At 41.0% G+C, this 23,562-nt stretch overlaps 1 protein-coding gene and 1 pseudogene across 1 annotated transcript; both read right to left on the minus strand.

The window, feature by feature from the left end:
- Nucleotides 1-4,031: 4,031 nt before the first annotated feature.
- LOC139984509 (uncharacterized) overlaps nucleotides 4,032-23,562 on the minus strand; it is a 58,041-nt pseudogene continuing 38,510 nt past the window's right edge.
- LOC139984994 (uncharacterized) lies at nucleotides 16,914-23,169 on the minus strand. Its single transcript, XM_071999168.1, has one exon. It carries the CDS (start codon nucleotides 20,357-20,359, stop codon nucleotides 19,490-19,492), a length of 870 nt encoding a protein of 289 aa, XP_071855269.1. The 5' UTR covers nucleotides 20,360-23,169; the 3' UTR covers nucleotides 16,914-19,489.

Raw genomic sequence — 23,562 nt, forward strand, 5'->3', positions numbered from 1 at the left:
TTTCCCGTGGATAAGTGCTTGATGATCTTCTACTAGTGCTGCAGTTGATCCGTTGCGGTTTCGTTTGCAAAGCTTGGTAATATTCAACAAGAGCCAACGGTCCTTGTTAGGTATACTAACTATTTAAGTGGGCTGAACTTAAGTGTTGTATATCATCACCCAATATCATATCATAATCTGACCTAGTTTCGAATGAGTTGTAACAGAAGTGTTAAGACACCACCATCGATCCCAGAACACACACAAAGCTTGCTACCGTCGGTAATTAGACACTAGTGTACAATCAATACATGCAGCTACGGTCAACACCCACGACGCAGTGTACATAGCAGCCATAGACATCTCAGGTCCAGATAAAAGAGAACAGGGTATCACGTTTCGCAGTTTATAGCAACATTAAAAAAACGTCACTTGCAAGCAATGAAAAGTTCACTTTTTCAGAGGGCCGCACGCGGTTTGGGGCGAGTCTTCAATGCCTTTAATGTACCAGCAACCATAGAGGTAAAACCTTCATGCAACAACTAACTGTACTCCAAGTTTGGATTTAATCTGATTGAACGAGATGGTCTCAAAAGATGAAGGCCTACATGAACCAGTTATAATTCACAAGTTTGGGTACCATCCGACTTAAGGTTGTGGAGTTATTGCACTATAAAGAAAATATGAGCCCAAACATATTGGGCCCCACAAATTCTTGCCCAAAGCGTATGTCCCAGAATACATTCAAGGTGAAAGTAACATTTCGGCCCACCCAGCCCAAAAATGGGCCCAGAAGTTTTTGAGTCCAGATGGTCCAAACGAAGATTCTGTTACAATATCACTTACGATTGGAATGTGAAAATTATCACGTTTGACCTCATAACCTCATTAAAATTTATAAGGTCAGTGTCCAAGAATGAAAGGCACACCTTCCCACTATGAAACATCAACATAGCAAGTATGAGATATATCCATCACTCCGTTGTTGAGTTATTGCAGACCCACACAAGTCAGTGGCGGATCCAGGATTTCACCGAAGGGGGGGGGGGGGGGGGCCCAGATGGGAAATGCCTAATCGTCGTCCTGGGGGAGGGGTCTAAGGGGAGTGGGTGCCCCCCTCCCCTTTGGAAAATTTCACAAAATATGGAGGTCCTCGGTGCAATCTGGTGCTACTTTTCGTGAAAGTTTGGAGTAAAATTTATTTCCAATAAATCATGTATTCATGGTTTGCCGGGCATATATTTGCAATTTCGAGCAATGAGCTGGGATTTACGTCTTTGGAGAGTAGGGTGGTGATGCAAACTACTTTTTACCAGGCTACTCCAGGGCATTTCATCTTGGATGCCCCCTTCCAGATGGAGACTATTGATGCAGTCAGAGTGCCCCTCTCACCTTCACTTTATCAGAATGGTGTACTCTTTTTGCAAATTTATTTTACAAAAAATTACACGCACAGTGGCGTAGCTAGGATTTTTTGAGTGGGGGCCCATGGGGGGCTGTTCTTTCTTGTGGGAGTGCCGGAGGTTACTATCTAAGCGGAGCGCCACCTTGGTTGGCGCGGAGCATACAGAGAAAATTTGAGATTTCAGCACCCCCCAGATCGCAGGAGATGGCACCTGTGAGGCAAAATAGCAACCAAAAAGAAATGCAAAAAAAGTTTTTTCTCTTTCATGCTGACTGGCCTTGCCAACTCAGCCAGACTTTTAACTTGAGGGAAGTTGGCATCATTTGTCATTTCAAGCTGTCAAGGCCTTTCTCCCAACTCAAACCCCTGTGGGCTACCGGTAGGTTTGCAGGATATGCCCACATGTGGACTTAAATAGCATTAGAGGAAGGGGATGGAAGACTAACACGCATCGATGTTTCGGTAATGGTCCACATTGGTGGCTCGGTGCTAATTAGGCCATTTATTGGGTTTCTTGAGGCAGCTGTCATCAGAATCTGGCTTTTTGTGCCAATCGATGACCGATAACATGTATTGCTGTGGAAATTTCTTCTTCATATATCTAGCAACGCTCTAAAAACAAATGAGTGGATTTCATTCCATTGGAGTGATCACTCGGCGCACTTCAAATTAAGAGTGAAATTTAACTCTATTGGAGTTAACCCTCACTCCTAATATTAGTGAATATAACTCTATTAGGAGTTAAGATTTACTCCAATGGAGTGAAAATCACTCTTATACCGGAATGTGCTCAGTGATCACTCCCATGGAGTGAAATTCACCTATGTTTTTATCAGTACAGTGCATATCATCATAGACGTACGTACGTACTACGTACGTTCGTATATCAGACGCACTCGATACCCACGATACGATACGGTCCTGGAGAAACTATTTCCACTCATCATTTTTTAAGGCGATACAGTAGTGAGTATTGAACAGGCACAGCCACATGTTTGCAGGAATTTCAGAATTCCCAATATTTTATAGCTCTACCAGTAGTGTTTCGACAGTTTCGTGGGCATAAAAAAGTTGTTTTGTGGAATATTCAATGACATATCAGGGGCGGATGCAGGATTTGTGACAGGGGGGTCTGACTGGTCCAGCCGCGCCTGAACGTAAGACTATCTAAGCGGAGCGCCATCATCAGTTGGCGCGGAGCGTACAAGAAAATTTTTGGCTTTACAAACCCCCCCAGATGGCCGGAAACGGCACTTCCCATTTGACTCGAGGCAATATATGAAAACCTGATACCTCGGCTCAGTACAAACGGAGCCAATCTTTTGATAAATTGTTGCGCTAGGTGGAAGCACTGATCACATTTTCAGCAGATATCGATATCGCGCAGCACAACAAGGTTCGTGGTATATGGTCGCAATCGTCGCATCGACCATTGCCATGCCATGCTGTGTGACCATTCTCATGATTACTACAGATATTGTATTTTCTTATTCTGCCAGATGCAGACGAGATAATTGTGTAACTCTATTTCCCAAATTATTGAACAAAAAATATAAGTGAATCGCACTTATTTTTTTACAACATTTTATTTTACCCCATTCCCAGTGGGGGGCCAGTGGGGGGCCAGCCTATTTCATGGGGGGCCTCGGCCCCCCAGGCCCCCCGTAGCTACGCCACTGATCACGCATGGGGCCCTTTCCCTCGAACGCGGTAAAAAAAAAAAAAAATCAGGATTTTCAAGAAGGGGGGGCCCGGGCCCCCCGGACCCCCCCCCCCTGGATCCGCCCCTGCAAGTGTCACAGACACACACACACACCAACCTGACTGCATATGTGCCACTGTATGGGGAGGTGAGATAGGGAGAGGGAAGCAAGCAAACTGTTTAGGGGAAGCCATTTGGGAGGTGGGGAAAATGCACATCACTGGCAAATTTAGGGGACGACTCCCACCCCTGCCCACATACAGTAGGGGTTTCAAATTTCCCTGGACTGAGTTGCACGACTGAGGTGCATGAACCTCAATTAATGGATGAGTTGTTGTCAGATAAGAATGTTACAAGTGAGGGGTAGTTTCTAGCTAACTTCACGAGGCTCACATTGGGCAGTTGAAAATAGTTAATGCAAGACTAAGAGACCAAATGGAGTTTTTTTGTGCAAGTTGAAACTATAAATTAGCTCCATAGTATCGTTCCAAATGCAAGGTTGTGCTAACAAATACTTTTGAATTCTGGAATTGTCCACCACTGAACGTTTTAGCTCCAACATAGGTGGGGCTTGTGGCATGATAAAATTCTACCACCCCCTCACTTCCCCACCCCCAGGCTTTGCCTACCCCTTTCAGCATACCCCTAGTATTACAGATTGTGTAAATCTCTGGTACATCTTTGTGCTATTACCTTAGTTTACTTTACAACATGAACTTGAAGAATGTTGGTAGGCCCAGAGTTGATAACCAGCCAACTAGTGGTGTTTGCATGCTATCAAGCAGAAGCAGCAGTTGGAGGTGAGTGGTTCAGTCAGGATCAGTAACCTGAAACATTGATTTATACCTAGGCATAGATCCAGGTAATGTGAGGTGTACTCCTCCTTTTCACTGCATTCCTTTTTCATACTCACTCAAAAATACAAGTTAGGCATTGACAGGCATGTGTGTGTCCAGTAGATCAAATTTATAGTCTCAATATACCCCAGAATGCATCATTGGAACACGTAACAGTTAGAGTATATGGACATTTCTCTCGATACAACAAACGATTTCTTACAGCAGTAACACTGATAAGGCTTCTCTCCTGTGTGGGTTCCTTCATGTGTCATCAAATTTTGAGACAGAGCAAATATTTTCTTATAGTAGATAAACTGATAAAGCTTCTCCCCTGTGTGTTCTTTTAAGATGTACTCAATTTTCCAGATCGAGCAAACATTTTCTTACAGTATTTACACACATAAGTAATACGGCTTCTCTTCTGTATGTGTTCTTTCATGTATCTTCAAATTTTGAGACAGAGCAAACAATTTCTTACAGTAGCTACACTGATAAGGCTACTCTCCTGTGTGTGTTCTTTCATGGCGCTTCAAACTAGAGGCTTGGGTAAAGGTTTATGCCACAGTAGTTTCACTGATAAGGCTTCTCAACTGTGTGTCTTATTTCATGGCTCTTTAAACTAGCAGCTTGGACAAACTTTTTGTCACAGTAGCAACACTGATAAGGCTTCTCCCCTGTATGTGTTCTTTCATGCCTCTTCAAATTAGAGGATTGGGCAAACTGTTTGTCACAATAATTGCACTGATATGGCTTCTCTCCTGTGTGTGTTCTTTCATGTATCCTCAGTTTTCCAGATTCAGCAAACATTTTCTTACAGTATTTACACTGATAAGGCTTCTCTCCTCTGTGCCGTCTTTCATGGCTCTTCAAACTAGAAACTTGAGTAAGCGTTTTGTCACAGTATTTACACTGATATGGCTTCTCTCCAGTATGTGTTCTTTCATGGTTCTTCAAACTACCAGCTTGGGTAAATGCTTTGTCACAGTATTTACACTGATATGGCTTCTCTCCTGTATGTGTTCTTTTGTGGATCTTCAAACTACCAGCTTTGGTAAATGATTTGTCACAGTACTCACACTGATAAGGTTTCTCCCCTGTATGTATTACTTCATGTTTACTCAAATTTTCAAATAAATCAAACTTTTTGTCACAGTAGTTACACTGATAAGACTTCTTTTCTGTGTGTCTTCTTTCATGTCTCCTCATTGTTCCAGATTCAGCAAACATTTTCTTACAATAGTTACACTGATATGGCTTCTCTCCTGTATGTGTTCTTTCATGGCTCTTCAAACTAGAGGATTGGGCAAACTGTTTGTCACAATACTTGCACTGATATGGCTTCTCTCCTGTGTGTGTTCTTTCATGTATCCTCAGTTTTCCAGATTCAGCAAACATTTTCTCACAGTAGTTACACTGATAAGGCTTCTCTCCTGTGTGCCGTCTTTCATGCCTCTTCAAACTAGAAACTTGGGCAAATTTTTTGTCACAGTAGTTACATTGATAAGGCTTCTCTCCTGTATGTATTCTTTCATGTATCTTCAATTGTCCAGAGTGAGCAAACATTGTCTCACAGTAGTTACACTGATAAGGCTTCATTCCTGTGTGTGTTCTTTCATGTATCTTCGTTTGTGCAGAGTAAGCATACGATTTGTCACAGTATTTGCACTGATAAGCCTTCTCTCCTGTATGTTTTCTTTCATGTATCCTCATTTTTTTAGATTCAGCAAACTTTTTGTCGCAGTAATTACACTGATAAGTTTTCTCACCTGCATGTGTTCTTACATGCCTCTTTAAACTAGCAGCCTGGGCAAACTTTTGGTCACAGTAGTTACACTGATAAGGCTTCTCTCCTGTATGTGTTCTTTCATGCCTCTTCAAACTAGAGGCTTGGGCAAACTTTTTGTCACAGTAGTTACACTGATAAGGCTTCTCTCCTGTATGTATTCTTTCATGTATCTTCAACTGTCCAGAGTAAGCAAAGGTTTTCTTACAGTAGTTGCACTGATATGTTTTCTTTCCTGTGTGTGTTCTTTCATGTATCCTCAAAGTGTCAGATTGAGCAAACATTCTATTACAGTATTTACACTGATGAGGCTTCTCTCCTGTATGTACTATTTTATGTGTTCTCAAACTTTCAGATAAAGCAAACTTTTGCTTACAATAGTTACACTGATATGGCTTCTCTCCTGTATGTGTTCTTTCATGTCTTCTCATTTCTCCAGAATCTGCAAACATTTTTTTACAATAGTTACACTGATAAGGCTTCTCTCCTGTATGTTTTCTTTTATGAACCTTTAAATTAGAAACATGGGCAAAATTTTTGTCACAGTATTTACACTGATAAGGTTTCTCTCCTGTGTGTGTTCTTTCATGCTTCCTCATATGTCCAGATTCAGCAAACTTTTTGTCACAGTAGTTGCACTGATAAGGCTTCTCTCCTGTATGTGTTCTTTCATGTATCCTCATTTGTCCAGATTCAGCAAACTTTTTGTCACAGTAGTTACACTGATAAGGTTTCTCTCCTGTATGTGTTTTTTCATGGCTCTTCAATCTAGCAACTAGGTAAAACTTTTTGTTGCAGTAATTACACTGATAAGGCTTCTCTCCTGAATGTGTTCTTTCATGTACCCTCATTTGTCCAGAATAAGCAAACATTTTCTTACAGTGACTACACTGATAAGGTTTCTCTCCTGTATGTGTTCTTACATGCCTCTTCAATCTTGAAGCTAGGGCATACTTTTTTTCACAGTAGTTACACTGATAGGACCTCTCTCCTGCATATGTTTTTTCATGTTTTTCCACACTTCCAGTGTGAGTAAACAGCTTGCTGCCATCAATACCGTTGTCAGGATTCTCTCCTCTATGAAGTGCACAATTCTCTGTCTGTTTTGGTTTCCCTATTATTTGTTTAGTATCGCCAGAGGATGTTTCCCCATCATTGGCCTCATCCTCCAGGCTGAGTAACAGATGACATGAGTAGCTATCAACTGGTTCCACAGACTCCATTTCTTCCTTTCTAGCATCCTGTTGATGTCCTTGGTGATTTGAGTGAGCAATGTGTCCAGAGAACAGTCCTTGCGATACTGAAAATTTAAGCAAAACACGAAACACAAAATTATGACAACAGAAACCAACTGTTTTAGTAATTCTTCTTTTCATAAATGAGAATATTTCATTTATTACTACAGACAAGATTTGCTTTCAACAAGGTCTTGCTATTTTTAAGTGATCAGGGAGGTTCTTGCACTGATGTGAAATTGTCAACAAGGTTATTGAGATGGGCTTTTCAATTAGCAGAGTGCAATAACTTTCACTTAATAGTTTTATCCACATTGTCACCAGACTAGCAGAGCATCCTCAAAAAAATGAAACAAATCCAACCAATATATCCCATCCTACTTCCACACTCCATAAAGACATTAAGGGTTACACGATACGTTTACAGGAAAAGTGGAGTTTTGAGGGCCTTTTTGGGTGTTTGTGGCACTTGGTTTCCAGGATGATGTTCAAATGCTTGAGTCTAGAACACCTTAGGATTTTTTCCCTAGATGAAAATTGCGAATTGATGTCAAAAAGAAAACCTTGGAGGGTAAGTGCTATATGCACTTATTAAACAATTCAAAGAGTTGTTTTCCATGTAAAATACTGCCCTTAAAATTTAGATGATCTGAGATCCTTAAAGTCAAATTTTACAAAAGTTCAACGCTTGCAAGATGTTTCATATACTGTATTGAAGCGGTGTGTAAAACCATTGAATATGTAGCCAGCTTATAGATTCAAGTCAATTCCAAGGAAAGTTTGTAAAAGGTGTGGTCATTTCTGTGAACATTTCTCATCTGGAGATATTATATGGAATCCAGTGACTGCACAGTCCCTTGAAAACAAAGATACAATACAGTGATGTATTTGGTCATGTTTTCTTATGTAAGCATGGCCGATTACGGTAAATGTAGAGTTCGGAAGGATACAAAATTGTACTATGTACAACACTGTGAACTCTGCGTAACAAATATTTAATCAAAAGTACTATGTACAACACTGGATTCGTGCATAACATACATTTAATCAAAAGTACTTTGTACAACACTGGATTCCTGCGTAACATATATTTAATCAAACGTACTATCTAACAACTCTTGGCCAACTCAACTAGCCTTCTCTACAAGCGAGCCAGGGCTCGCCGACAGCTACTGTAACATGCATCAATAAACATAAAGATTAAACTATTGTTACAAAAATAAAGGGCATTATTCCTTTATCGTCTTAGCATTTCGGATAAATACAAGTGAGGGATAAAGGTTAAGGGTGAGAGTTAACTTTACAATTGAATACAGTCGTTTGTTATTTCATTAAAAATATTGTGGGCCAGCAGTATTTATTATAAGATGTTACACTTATAAATTATGCATGCAGTTAAAACTGGTCTTACATAATAACCTTGGTTATTTATCCTGTTCTACCTATTGAGTAATGCTTCGTCGCTCATCTACTTAGAGAAGTCTTAATCACTTCATTATTTAACGCATAACGGTACTAACTGGTGTTTAATAGGCCAATTTTTATACAATATAACTAGACTATTCGCGGAACCGTTACCTGTGTTAAAAGTGTTATCATGTAATGGTGACCCTGGTTCCACCTTTACGGATATCTGAAACATTTTCTTTCCCGTGGATAAGTGCTTGATGATCTTCTACTAGTTTTGCAGTTGATCCGTTGCGATTTCTTTTGCAAAGCTTGGTAATATTTAACAAGAGCCAACGGTCCTTGTTAGGTATACTATTTTAGTGGGCTGAATTAAGGTGTTTTATATCATCACCCAATATCATATCATATGCCCAAGTACTGTACGTACATGATATGTAACGTGATGACTCGCGAACAAAGAAACGTCTGATTGCTGTAATCTGACCTAGTTTCATCGAGTTTAATAAATCTGGAGGATTCATACCAATTGGGCGCGCGCGTACCATTCATGGAGGGTCATGTGATGTGTTCCTGGGTGGTTCTTTAGAGACCGGACTGAACCTGGCCGACAGAGCTAGCAAACAGCAAATTATACTCTAAAGTAGGTATAATGCGGTCACCTGGCAGTAACGTGACAAACCATGTGAATGATGAAGGCAAAGTGGGTAATATAGGATAGCATACAGTAACACTTGGAAGAGTCCACGTTAACGTGTTTTCTATTTATGCAAGTGCGTTGATTGTCCAAACAATTCAAATTACAATTCTCAATACTGGCGTACACATGATTGCCAAGGTGGAGAAGGGGTGGGGAGGGGACTTTTTTCACGAATGATTCAATACAAACCTTAATACTACCCGAATCAAGCAGAACAGCAAAAACTGTGCACTTCCAATAATTGCTAAGTAAATTAAACAGTATCACAATTTTGTCTAATTAAATGACCATCATATATGTATGCAAGGCACATTTTTCTTTAGTTTTGTTGAGTTTTCATGACAATCGAAGTGGGTCTACTATCAGCAGCAGGCGGATTCCGGCAGCGCCCTCATCGGCTCAATGCAAAATAATACACTAAAGAGCGAAAACAGCAAAAATGACAACCCCCATGAATTGCTCAATTTAACCCCGTGATAATTTTTGTGCCATCAAATGACTATCATAAATGAATGTAGGGGACATTATTCTTTCATTTTCATGACTTTTCATGACAATCGAAGGGGGTCTACTATCAGCAGCAGGCGGATTCCGGCAGCGCCCTCATCGGCTCAATGCAAAATAATACACTAAAGAGCGAAAACAGCAAAAATGACAACCCCCATGAATTGCTCAATTTAACCCCGTGATAATTTTTGTGCCATCAAATGACTATCATAAATGAATGTAGGGGACATTATTCTTTCATTTTCATGACTTTTCATGACAATCGAAGTGGGTCTACTATCAGCAGCAGGCGGATTCCGGCAGCGCCCTCATCGGCTCAATGCAAAATAATACACTAAAGAGCGAAAACAGCAAAAATGACAACCCCCATGAATTGCTCAATTTAACCCCGTGATAATTTTTGTGCCATCAAATGACTATCATAAATGAATGTAGGGGACATTATTCTTTCATTTTCATGACTTTTCATGACAATCGAAGTGGGTCTACTATCAGCAGCAGGCGGATTCCGGCAGCGCCCTCATCGGCTCAATGCAAAATAATACACTAAAGAGCGAAAACAGCAAAAATGACAACCCCCATGAATTGCTCAATTTAACCCCGTGATAATTTTTGTGCCATCAAATGACTATCATAAATGAATGTAGGGGACATTATTCTTTCATTTTCATGACTTTTCATGACAATCGAAGGGGGTCTACTATCAGCAGCAGGCGGATTCCGGCAGCGCCCTCATCGGCTCAATGCAAAATAATACACTAAAGAGCGAAAACAGCAAAAATGACAACCCCCATGAATTGCTCAATTTAACCCCGTGATCATTTTTGTGCCATCAAATGACTATCATAAATGAATGTAGGGGACATTATTCTTTCATTTTCATGACTTTTAAAGACAATCGAAGTGGGTCTACTATCAGCAGCAGGCGGATTCCGGCAGCGCCCTCATCGGGTCAATGCAAAATAATACACTAAAGAGCGAAAACAGCAAAAATGACAACCCCCATGAATTGCTCAATTTAACCCCGTGATAATTTTTGTGCCATCAAATGACTATCATAAATGAATGTAGGGGACATTATTCTTTCATTTTCATGACTTTTTATGACAATCGAAGTGGGTCTACTACCAGCAGCAGGCGGATTCCGGCAGCGCCCTCATCGGCTTAATGCAAAAATACTACACTAAAGAGCGAAAACAGCAAAAATGACAACCCCCATTAATTGCTCAATTTAACCCCGTGATAATTTTTGTGCCATCAAATGACCTTTCTCAATGCATTTAAGGGACATTATTCTCTCGTTTTCATGACTTTTCATGACAATCGAAGGGGGTCTACTATCAGCAGCAGGCGGATTCCGGCAGCGCCCTCATCGGCTTAATGCAAAAATACTACACTAAAGAGCAAAAACAGCCAAAATGACAACCCCCATTAATTGCTCAATTTAACCCCGTGATAATTTTTGTGCCATCAAATGACCATTCTCAATGCATTTAAGGGACATTATTCTCTCGTTTTCATGACATTTCATGCCAAATCGAAGGGGGTCTACTATCAGCAGCAGGCGGATTCCGGCAGCGCTCTCATCTGCTAGTTGCAAAAATACTACAAAAAGAGCAAAAACAGCAAAAATGACAACCCCCATTAATTGCTCAATCACCCCGTGATAATTTTTGTGCCACATAATGACCATCATAAATGAATGTAGGAGACACTATTCTTTTATTTTTATGACTTTTCATGACAATAGAAGGGGGTCTACTATCAGCAGCAGGCGGATCCGGCAGCGCCCTGATCCGATCCATGCAAAGTACTACACTAGGAGCGAAAACGGCCAAAATGACAACCCCAATTAATCGCTCAATATAACCCCGTGGTCATTTTTGTGCCATCAAATGGCCATTCTCAATGCATTTAAGGAACATTTTTCTCTCGTTTTCATGACATTTCATGACAATCGAAGGGGGTCTACTATCAGCAGCAGGCGGATTCCGGCAGCGCCCTCATCGGCTAATTGCAAAAATACTACAATAAAGAACAAAAACATTAACAATGACAGCCCCCATAATTGCTGTGAGACTTAACTATGTTGTTTGAAAGATAAGTTATTCCAAACGGGTTAACAAATTACTATCACCAACCGTTGTGGAGTTATCAGCGTTTAACCGAAATTGGATAATTGGAACCGTTCACTTTAACTTTGAAGTTGCCTGAAAACTAGAGCTGTGGATGTAAAAATTGCCCCAATCGTCTTTGTCGTTTATTGATCTACGAATTTATATTTTAATACTTTTCCTCTAAGTGAGGGCGCTATTTCATACATCAATTTCCTATTTAATGAAATCATTAGAAATTTACGCAGGATATGTAAAATGTTTTTCCGTATCTGATGAGTGTATTTTAAAGTAAATTAAGACTCAGAATACTTTCTTATTAAGTGCACTTTATATTAAAGTAAAGTAACTACTAATTTAACATACTTTCTTTAGAGATGCCTTGGCACAAATTAATTCATGACACCATTAATACAAAATGTATGCGGTGAAAGTGTTGTGAAAACTTTCATAATGAACTACTCCGGTCTTCTACATAATCTGCATACACCATCCTATTGGCAGCCGTCGGGGAAACGAAGACAACACTGTGAAAATTAGTTTTCAAACATGCTTTCGGAGGTGGGGGATGTTGAGCCCATTCCATTTTAATGTAGGTGTCTAGAAGTGCATGAGTGTCGTAGTTGATTACATTTGTCATTTTTCTTCTGTAAATTTAAAACGAGGTGGGAGGGGGGGGGGGTGGGTTGCACAATACATCCATAAAGGTGAATTTTCAAAACCTCCCAAAAGAAAGAGATTCTGTAGTAATTTTGTAATAGACAGAAATTGAAATGAAAAAGACATACTCAAATACACTCAAGAAAGATACAGTCGACGAAATAATAATCTTGCTACAGTTGCATTTATGTACAACTACTTTAATTAGTTCTTGCCACATACGCCATGCACGTTTCTGGCTTTATGTACATTACACAAAATGAAACTCGTTTCAACTTCTAGGTGCTGTTTTTTCTGCATTATTTAAAGTAGCACACCTTGTGAGGATACTCACATCATAAAATCAGGCACAAACTATCCATGTATACTTATTAAAACCACATCTCGAGAGCATGCTGGATGAGGAAGATAACATATATTCAACATATTCATTTCACGGCAGTGCATTGCATGATGGGAAATATTCGTTTCACATAAAATTTGTTGATCAAAGCCTTTGTTTTTCTGTATTATCTAGACACACACGTAAATGGCACGTGTAAACACTTGCAGGGTGTCTGTTTTTTTTAAGTTTACTAAATCTAACCTGACACGGGGTGTTGTAAAATTCCGATGTCAAATAATGCATAACATTTAACCCCTTTCACGCAATTTGGGTCGTTATCGACCCCAACTCATCTTTGAATTTAAAAAAAATTATTACTCAGCCATCTTACATCCTACAACATTCATTTAGGTATTGAAATGTATCTAAGACCATACGTTTGTGTATAAAACAAATAAAAAGGGGGGTCACTGTGATTTTTTTTAGTGGGTGGGGCTCAAAGGTCAAAGGTTAATCTGAAAATGACGTAATTTGGCTAAAAATCGATGTTCGCTTCAACTAAATCGTGAGAGAAAATAAGAGTTGAACAAACCCCCCCATCATATTTGGTATAAACCCTAACATGTTTTGAACATATTCTGAGCATTTCAGGAATATATCTATAGAGAGTTCTGAGAAAAATGCAAATGTCCTTGAAATTACCTGTAATTTGACACCAAAATCGTCCAAATCCGTTCATTTTTGATCGAATTCTCGTTCCCGAACGCTTCAACCTACGTACGTGTTTTTTTCTTCTTATTGTTGATATTTAGGCCGCTCACTTTTTTGTAATTGATAGTTATGACATAGCGCCATTACATTCCTTTGTAAGTCTATAGCAACCGACGTTCTTGCGCAATATTGTGTAAGAACGGCAATACTGAATGTTTAGTGTACATTTCAACGTAGTGGATATTTTCAAATAGGTCGTGGCTGCACACAGCGTCCCAAATTACGGCCCAATAGGCCCTAAAGATGTGGGACGATTGGTCAGATACCTTGATGAGGTCCAGGACCTTCTGGTCGAACCAGTTTATCAAGGTTCGGTCCTTTGAGGACCCAGAAATTGTAAGTTCCATAGCGTTTTTTACAAAAATGGCTAGGCTAGGCCTAACGTTATGCCAACGTTAGGCTGTATTTGTAGAAAGTAAACAAAGTAAACAAAGTAAACAACAAATTAAATCAGTCATAACTCTGTCAATCCTCAACAGATTTCAGAAAATAAGGTATCATCTGAAAGAGCAGCCCCAGAAGAACCTTTATCATACAATTTGAAGTCAATTTTGAAGTCCGTAGTGATTTTATTGTATTTTGGTGTTTTCCAATTAAAATTAAATTGCGACCTAATTTGCATATATTTGGATTTTTAAAAAAAATTATCAATTCCAAATATTGTTCCCTATGGATCTAAATCAACTTCCTAATAGAGAAGTTGTCCCTAACCTTTATAGCCAGCCCTAACAAGATAAGTGCCCCCCAGACCCTAATTGTTTTCCCACCCCCGAAGCTGAAAAGAAACAGCAAACATTTTGGTTGTATTTTTTTGTGATATTATACCATGTTATAACCGTGCAGAAAGATGAATGAGGATGGAGGGCCCAAAGGCAGTCCAAAAATGAAATAAATGCAGAATGTAAACCACCTCCATAAATTCTACGATCTTCTTTTTTCCATCGTTATTATTCCTCGCAAAAAACTATAGTCTTTGAAGATAGTTAAGATAGATACTTTGTGAAAAGAGAAAAGCAAATTACCATAAACATTATACTAGCATGAAGAAAACCTTCTTAAACATGTTTTCCTACCCACCCTGCAGGTTAGACCAGTAAACCGGTCTTAACTGAAGTCCTGCCTGTAAGACATCCGATATTTGCAGACCTCATTGTAGCTATTAATACGGTTTCTCTTAGTGTAATTTTCGATCTTAAGAATAAAGTTAATTTTACAGTAGAAATATACAGGACTTAAATGATTAATTCAGCGTGTTTACATGTACGATGCTTGTTGCAAAGTTGACATCAGAGTAAACAAGGTACTATATAGACCAAATAAGGTTAAACAATTTTGCCATTAAATTACCGTCATAATCGAATGTAAGGGATATTATTGTTTTGTTTTAGTTACATTTGGGATAATCAAATCGGATGTTTTTCTTTCGGTTACAAACGCTGGCCACACATACAACACACTACAAGGGGTTGCTCCCGTATACATAGTAGTATTTTTGCATTAAGCCGATGAGGGCGCTGCCGGAATCCGCCTGCTGCTGGTAGTAGACCCCTTCGATTGTCATAATAAGTCATGAAAACGAAAGAATAATGTCCTTTACATTCATTTATGATGGTCATTTGCTGGCACAAAAATTATCACTGGGTTAAATTGAGCAATTAATGGGGATTGTCATTTTTGCTGTTTTAGCTGTTTAGTGTAGTATTTTTGCATTAAGCCGATGAGGGCGCTGTCGGAATCCGCCTGCTGCTGGTAGTAGACCCCCTTCGATTGTCATGAAAAGTCATGAAAATGATAGAATAATGCCCCCTACATTCATTTATGATGGTCATTTGCTGGCACAAAAATTATCACGGGGTTAAATTGAGCAATTAATGGGGGTTGTCATTTTTGCTGTTTTCGCTCTTTAGTGTAGTATTTTTGCAACTAGCCGATGAGGGCGCTGCCGGAATCCGCCTGCTGCTGGTAGAAGACCCCCTTCTATTGTCATAAAAAGTCATGAAAACGAAAGAATAATGTCCCCTACAGATATTGAGGGTGGTCATTTGATGGCACAAAAATTATCACGGGGTTATATTGAGAATTAATGGGGGTTGTCATTTTTGCTGTTTTCGCTCTTTAGTGTAGTATTTTTGCATTAAGCTGATGAGGGCGCTGTCGGAATCCGCCTGCTGCTGGTAGTAGACCCCTTCGATTGTCATGAAATGTCGTGAACATGAAAGAATAGTGTCCCCTACAGATATTGAGGGTGGTCATTTGATGGCACAAAAATTATCACGGGGTTATATTGAGAATTAATGGGGGTTGTCATTTTTGCTGTTTTCGCTCTTTAGTGTAGTATTTTTGCATTGAGCCGATGAGGGCGCTGCCGGAATCCGCTGCTGCTGATAGTAGACCCCCTTCGATTGTCATGAAAAGTCATGAAAATGAAAGAATAATGTCCCCTACATTCATTTATGATGGTCATTTGCTGGCACAAAAATTATCACGGGGTTAAATTGAGCAATTTATTGGGGTTGTCATTTTGGCTGTTTTCGCTGTTTAGTGTATAATTTTTGCAACTAGCCGATGAGGGCGCTGCCGGAATGCGCGTGCTGCTGGTTATATTTAGCGAAACATTGGGGTTGTCAAATTACCTGTTTTCGCTCTGTAGTGTAATATTTCTGCATTGCGATTTTATAAAATACCTTATTAAATCATATTCAATCCTCATCATTTTTCAGACCATCAGTAATATCCAAGCATAAAAAATTAATGTGATGACTCACAAAAGCTCCCCAAAATCAATAAAGCAGGTTAGTTTAGGGTTATTTTCCGAAGTTTAACCTCTCAGGTCGACGTACACTAATCTAACTTTTTTAGTGATACGTCAATAACCCCGGAGTTTATTTTCCAATCTCCTACGAGCAAACAGACGAAGAATATCTAACATCAATACAAACTTCACTTGTCAATTGAGAAATTGAGCGTAAAGAATGAGGTACACTTTGCGCCTTCTTTTAATTCCTTAAAATTAACAGACTAAAAAACTTCGCCAATTTTGTCTATTTCCCCTGTCCCTTCGTTCTCAAAAGCATCTCACTTCGCATGGTAACGTTTTTGCTGTTAACAACATTTTCCGCATATTTCACATAATTTGCGGTCAGCCTTTGACCCAAACAGCCAACCTCCGCGACTACAGTGTTGAACTTTAGCGACGACGTTTTTTCGATATACCTTCCTTTGCTTCCTTGGAATGCTCTATTATCTGTGCACACATGTGTACAAGTTTGTAGATTCTTGTCTGACTGGCTGGTGTGACGTGACGGCCTAGTTATTGCTGGACGTAGATTTGCCATATGCTGCTTTAAGCGATCTGAATATTTGCTCGGGTCCGTCAGGGCAGGAGTATCAATGGGTGTTACTAGTTCGCACGGTAATGTAAGTGGAGAACCAAAAACTAGTTCTGCAGCGGAGCAGTTAAGGGGGCTTTAACTGTGGCGCGGATACCTAGGAGTGCAAGGGGAAGTGCTTCTGTCCAGCTTGTAGAATCCGGCTGCGCTTTGAGCGAGGCTTTGAGCTGTCGATGAAAGCGCTCTACTAAACCGTTCGCTGTAGGATGGTATGAAGTTGTGCGAATGCGTTTCGAACCGAGCATGCGACTGAGCTCTCTGAATAGTGATGATTCAAATTGCGATCCCCTGTCTGTGGTGATTACAGATGGTACTCCAAATATTGCGACCCATCGCTGAATGAATGCCTTGGCTACTGTTTCAGCTGTGATGTCACTGATAGGTACAGCTTCCGGCCATCGAGAGAAACGATCAACTATATAGTAAGAAGGTACGTATATCCGTTTGATGGTGGAAGTGGTCCTACAATGTCAATATGAATGTGTTCGAAACGTGCATTAGGTGTTACAAAGGTACCTACCGGTGCCACGTTGTGGCGATGTACCTTGGCCTGCTGACACCTGATGCATGAGCGAGTCCATTTACGAACGTCTCGATTGATACCGGGCCACACGAAACGTTTAGTGATGAGATGTTGTGTTGCCCGAATGCCTGGATGAGATAAAGAATGCAGGGAGTCGAAAACTGCACGACGAAATCTTTGTGGCACATATGGTCTGGATGTGCCTGTAGAGATGTCACAAGTGATGGTACCTTGAGATGACGGTAACGGAACTTCTTTGAATTGCAAAGTCGACGACTGACGTAGCTTGCTGAGCTCTTCGTCGACTTCCTGTTCCGCTGATATCGCTTTAAAATCTATATTCGAAGCACTGACTGTGTTGATTGTGCTTCGAGATAAGGCATCTGCTACAACGTTATCTTTACCTTTGATATGACGTATGTCCGTAGTAAATTGTGAGACGAAATCCAAATGACGAATTTCTCGTGGTGAGTACCTGTCAGGACTAGTTAAGAATGAATATGTAAGTGGCTTATGATCTGATAAGACGTGAAATTGTCTACCTTCTAGGAGATGACGAAAGTAGCGAATGGCGAGATATACAGCCAATAACTCGCGACCGAATGTGCTGTAACGAGTTTCAGCTTTCTGTAGGCGCTTCGAAAAGAATGCGATTGGCTCCCAGTTACCTCCCACTAACTGCTGAAGAACCCCACCTACAGCTACGTCCGAAGCGTCCACCGTCAGACAGAGCTGGGCGGTAGGGTGTAGATGATTGAGAAGTGTAGATTGTGCAAGTGAAGCTTTGACATTCGAAAATGCCTGTAACTGAATATCCGTCAAGTTGATAGGCATGTTCTTAAGATTAGTTCGTAAGAGATCAGTCAGAGGTTGAATGATGATAGCACAGTTTGGAATGAACCGTCTATAGAAATTAACAAGCCCCAGAAACTCTCGTAACTTGCGGAGTGTATCAGGTGGCGGAAAGTCAGTGACTGTTTTGACTTTGTCTGTTAATGGAGTAATGCCACTTACATCGACGTGATGTCCTAGAAAATCCAGAGATGAAACGCCGAAAATGCTCTTCGAAGGATTGATTACTATTCCGTGTTCATGAAGGCGATCGAAGAGTTGTCGCAGATGATCGTAGTGCTCTTCATGTGAAGAACTAGCGATGAGCAGGTCATCGATGTACGCATATACGAATGGGAGGCCTCGTAATACTTGGTCGATGAAACGCTGAAATGTTTGGGCACTATTCCTGAGACCGAATGGCATTCTCACAAATTCGAACATGCCAAATGGGGTGGTGATGGCAGTTTTGGGAACGTCATCTGGCTCGACAGGTATCTGATGATAAGCTCGTACAAGGTCAATCTTGGAGAAAATGGTTTTACCATGGAGAGAAGATGTAAAGTCATGAATATGTGGTATGGGGTACCTATCGGGCACGGTTGAATTGTTGAGGGCCCGGTAGTCACCACATGGACGCCAGTCTCCAGACTTCTTGGGAACCACGTGGAGCGGTGAAGACCAACAGCTCTCCGATGGCCTGACGATTCCTAGCTGGATCATGTGTTCGAATTCGTCTTTCGCAATCCGATATTTGTCCGACACTAATCTACGAGGCCGTGCAAACACAGGGGTACCCTTTGTAATAATGTGATGGGTAATGTTATGCTTGATTGCCGTTTCCTTGTAGCATGGTCTGGTGATGTCCGGATATGTGTCGAGTAACGCGTGATACTGCGATTGTAGATTGGAGATACGATAAGACGGACTCGGCGACGCGTCTGTTGAAGTGCGCACGTTTACGCTGAGCGATATTTCGAGATCGATTAGCTTGCGATGTTTGACGTCCACGGCTAATGAAAAGTGAGCGAGGAAATCAGCACCCAGTAATGGCGATGCTACATCGGCTAGTATGAAGACCCAGCGATAAACGCGTCGTAGACCAATGTCGAGTGTAAATGACCTCTCACCAAAGGCAGAGATGGGTGTCTGGTTTGCGGCATTTAAGGTAAACAATGGCTGTTTCCCTTTTTCCACTTTTGTCGCAGGAAAGACGCTCACCTCAGCTCCGGTGTCAATTAAAAATCTGGAACCTGTCCGGCGGTCAGTGATATAAAATAAACGACTGCTGGATGATGCGCCGTGACGATTCGTCGTTCCTAATCGCTGGCTGTTGAGTTTGGGGACTTGTTTTGGTTGCCGGATGTCTGAAAGTTACATGGTGGTGTACATTTCTCCGCTGCAGCACCATATTGCCAGTGGTACCAACACTGAGATCCAGCATGGGAACGCTCAGAAGACGGAGACCTTGTTCGTCGTTGGGATGACTTACCATCCCTCGGTTTAGACCGGCTCCTATTGGTTCGGTTACCTTGCTGTCTACCTAGGGCCTCGACTTTCAGTGTGAGAGCTGCGACCATTTCCCTCAATTCTGCCATCTCTGTAGAAGGTGCATTGACAGAATTAACCGTAGGGGTAGGTGCAATGGCCGAGACCTGATGGACAGACGAGGTTACTTCCATGATTTTGTCTGCAATGACTGCAAGTTGCTCAACGTCGATTGTCTCGCTACTGGTTGCTAGAATAAGCTGCACATTAGTCGGTAGTCGCTGTAAGAACAGCTGGCGGAGGAAATTGTCATCTAATTTGCTATCCCCGAGAAGCTGGCGTATGCGCCGTAATAGTTGTGACGGTTTGCGATCGCCGAGTTCCTCTGATATGAGTAGTTGATGTAGCCGCCTTTGTTCCGACGCACTTGTTCGCTTAATTAGCTCGGACTTCAATGTAGAATACGGTTGTTTGGCGGGCGTGTGCAACAATAAATCCCTAACTTCCTGTGCTATCTCGGGCTGAAGGGAAGCGACAACGTATGCGTATTGCGTCTGCTCTGACGTAATGCCACGCGTGGTAAACTGCGCTTCGACCTGTGCGAACCAAATGGTCGGATCGTTCGGCCAAAAGGGAGGTAGTTTCAAACTAACTGCAGCGAGTCTTGACTGGGTTTCCATTTTTTTCTCTGGATCGGTCATGATGACATAAACAATTTAGTTACATGAAATTTTTATAGAATATCGTTAAGGATATACACGCTTAATTTAACTCTTGAAGTGCTTGTAATTCCTTGCTGAACGATTTGACCAGCTCTATATGCCACTTACGCTTGATCGATGAAATCGCGTGTAGACCGTCATATAAGTGTGTGAAATTGTTTCGAATTCTACGCAGTGGACGACCGGAGCGAGATCGGCGTTTGTCGGCTTTGCGGATAGATGTGTGCCAAGACAAATTCCAAGGCTGAATGATGTTCGGTGCGTTACGATTGTACTCCTTAATTTGCCGATTGATGGCGTCAATTGTTATATTGTGCTGATGTTGGAATGTAGATAGTTCGGCTGCCGTGAAAATGGGCGATCGTAAGTTCCTATACTGTTGGAATTTCAAGAACGACGCAGGTGGAATAGTGGCGAATGATACGATAGACTTGGGGTGTGTGGCGAGTACGCTATGTTTGAAACGTTCTAACTCGTTGAAAAGCTCATGCGATGTTACGCGAGATGGTTTGAGGACGCGCTTTCCCCTGGAGTCCCGACTAGAAAATTCTGTGAGATTGTTGATGCCTGCAGCTACTTTAACTATTACCCAACTATCACTGATATAATATCGGAGCCTGGATAGTGTCGGTGATAATAAATCTTGGACTGTAGCTCCCCGTTTAATAATATAGTCTATGTTTATGTCGTAACTCGCTGGTAATGAATAACGCTCGAATGAATATGAACGAGAATCCGCCACGAATAGAAAATGAATGTTCATGCCGGGTTTGACCGATATTCTAAGCGAGTGTATAAGCTAGTAAATTATGAAATGTCATGTGACTACACAAACTGTACTGGCTGAACTGTTCGTTTACACACAGTCAATATCCTGATAAACTCACAAGGAAGAATTAAACTATCACGTCGGGGTCACCAATTTAGAGGTCTTGTAAATAATAATAATAAATACTACTAACCTCTAATAATAGTTCTGTCTAGTCTAACCCTCCTTGCGTCGGTCCAGGGAACTTGAACTGTCAGTTCCAGGATAGATCCGTATATATGAAAATCCTTATAAATGAATCAATGTATCACTGTATCCGCTAGAAATTGGTGGGTTGCATTGCTACATCCCACACATAAAATGTCCGGTGGATTCCCGAAAAATATACGAAAAATATATGAAGTATCGGCCTTTTTAGCCAGCTATCGCTGTAGTGTAGGCAATGGTATATACTGTAGTTATAAAGTAATATTACGGCTTAGGGAACAACCTTCGCTGACCGATTCCATGAACGAAGTGACTGATAAAAAATATGTCGCTCTACACTTGAACTTATGACCCCAAAACTTTCTCTCGTTGGACACTGGTCTTCTTTGTTCAAGTTTACTATAAATGGGAGTGGAGATAAGCAAGAAAGTTGGGCGACAGAATGTCTATAAACAAAATAAGTAGGCTGTTCCACTTTGCGAGAGGGAATATATAGGCTCGCTTGCAGTGCGGTCACTACAGTACCAAAGTAACCAAACTGATATTTCTCTGAAGCAGTTCGAGAATCGTGTTAGTGCCTTCGTGAAAGATTTGCACCAAGACGGATCGGACACGAGAACTAACGGCGTAAGAAGGTAATGGTACTTCAGGCCTACGAAATAGTGCTAATAATATTTATTTAACTCGATGCCTAGTTTCGAATGAGATGTAACAGAAGTGTAAGACACCACCATCCATCCCAGAAAATACACACAAAGCTTGCTACCGTCGGTAATTAGACACTAGTGTACAATCAATCATGCAGCTATGGTCAACACCCACAACACAGTGTACATAGCAGCCATAGACATCTCAGATCCAGATAACAGAGTATAGGGTAATGTATCACGTTTCAATACTGTCTGCAGTTTGTAGCGACAGTAAAGAAAAGAAAAACGTCACTTGCAAGCAATGGAAAGTTAACTTTTTCAAAGGGACGCACACGGTTTGGGGCGAGTCTTCAGTGCCTTTAATGTACCAGCAACCATAGAGGTAAAACCTTCATGCAACAACTAACTATGTACTCCAAGTTTGGATTTAATCTGATTGAACGAGATGGTCTCAAAAGATGAAGGCCTACATGAACCAGTTATTAATCACAAGTTTGGGTAACATCCGACTTAAGGTTGTGGAGTTATTGCACTATAAAGAAAATATGAGCCCAAACATATTGGACCCCACAAATTCTTGCCCAAAGCGTATGTCCCAGAATACATTTGAGGTGAAAATAGCATTTGGGCCCACCCAGCCCAAAAATGGGCCCAGAAGTTTTTGAGTCCAGATGGTCTAAACGAAGATTCTTTTACAATACCGCTTACGATTGGAATGTGAAAATTATAACGTTTGACCTCATAACCTCATTAAAATTTATAAGGTCAGTGTCCAAGAATGAAAGGCACACCTTCCCACTATGAAACATCAACATAGCAAATATGAGATATATCCATCACTCCGTTGTTGAGTTATTGCAGACCCACACAAGTGTCACAGACACACACAAACACCAACCTGACTGCATAGGTGCCACTGTATGGGGATTGGGGAGGTGAGATAGGGAGAGGGAAGCAAGCAAAATGTTTAGGGGAAGCCATTTGGGAGGTGGGGAGAATGCACATCACTGGCAAATTTAGGGGACTAATCCCACCCCAGCCCATATACAGTAGGAGTTCCAAATTTCCCTGGACTGAGTTGCATGACTGAGGTGTATGAACCTCAATTAATGAATTGGTTGTTGTCAGATAAGAATGTTACAAGTAAGGGGAAGTTTCTAGCTAACTTCACAATGCTCACATTGGGCAGTTGAAAATAGTTAATGCAAGACTAATGAGGCCAAATGGAGTTGTTTTGTTATGCAAGTTGAAATTATAAATTAGCTCCATAGTATCGTTCCAAATGCAAGGTTGTGCTAACAAATACATTTGAATTCTGGAATTGTCCACCACTGAACATTTTAGCTCCAACATAGGTGGGGCTTGTGGCATACAATTGTACTACCCCCTCACTCACCCACCCCCAGGCTTTGCCTACCCTTTTCAGCATACCCCGGCATATTACAGATTGTTTAAATCTCTGGTACATCTTTGTGCTATTACCTTAGTTTACTTTGCAACATGAACTTGAAGGATTTTGGTAGGCCCAGAGTTGATAAACAGCCAACTAGTGGTGT

This window comes from Apostichopus japonicus, chromosome 17 (genome assembly GCF_037975245.1).
Source record: "Apostichopus japonicus isolate 1M-3 chromosome 17, ASM3797524v1, whole genome shotgun sequence".
In the NCBI taxonomy this organism is placed as follows: domain Eukaryota; kingdom Metazoa; phylum Echinodermata; class Holothuroidea; order Aspidochirotida; family Stichopodidae; genus Apostichopus; species Apostichopus japonicus.

What these genes read in the sequence shown, in the direction of transcription:
- LOC139984994 (XM_071999168.1), bottom strand. Translation starts at nt 20,359, where the DNA reads ATGACCGATCCAGAGAAAAAAATGGAAACCCAGTCAAGACTCGCTGCA.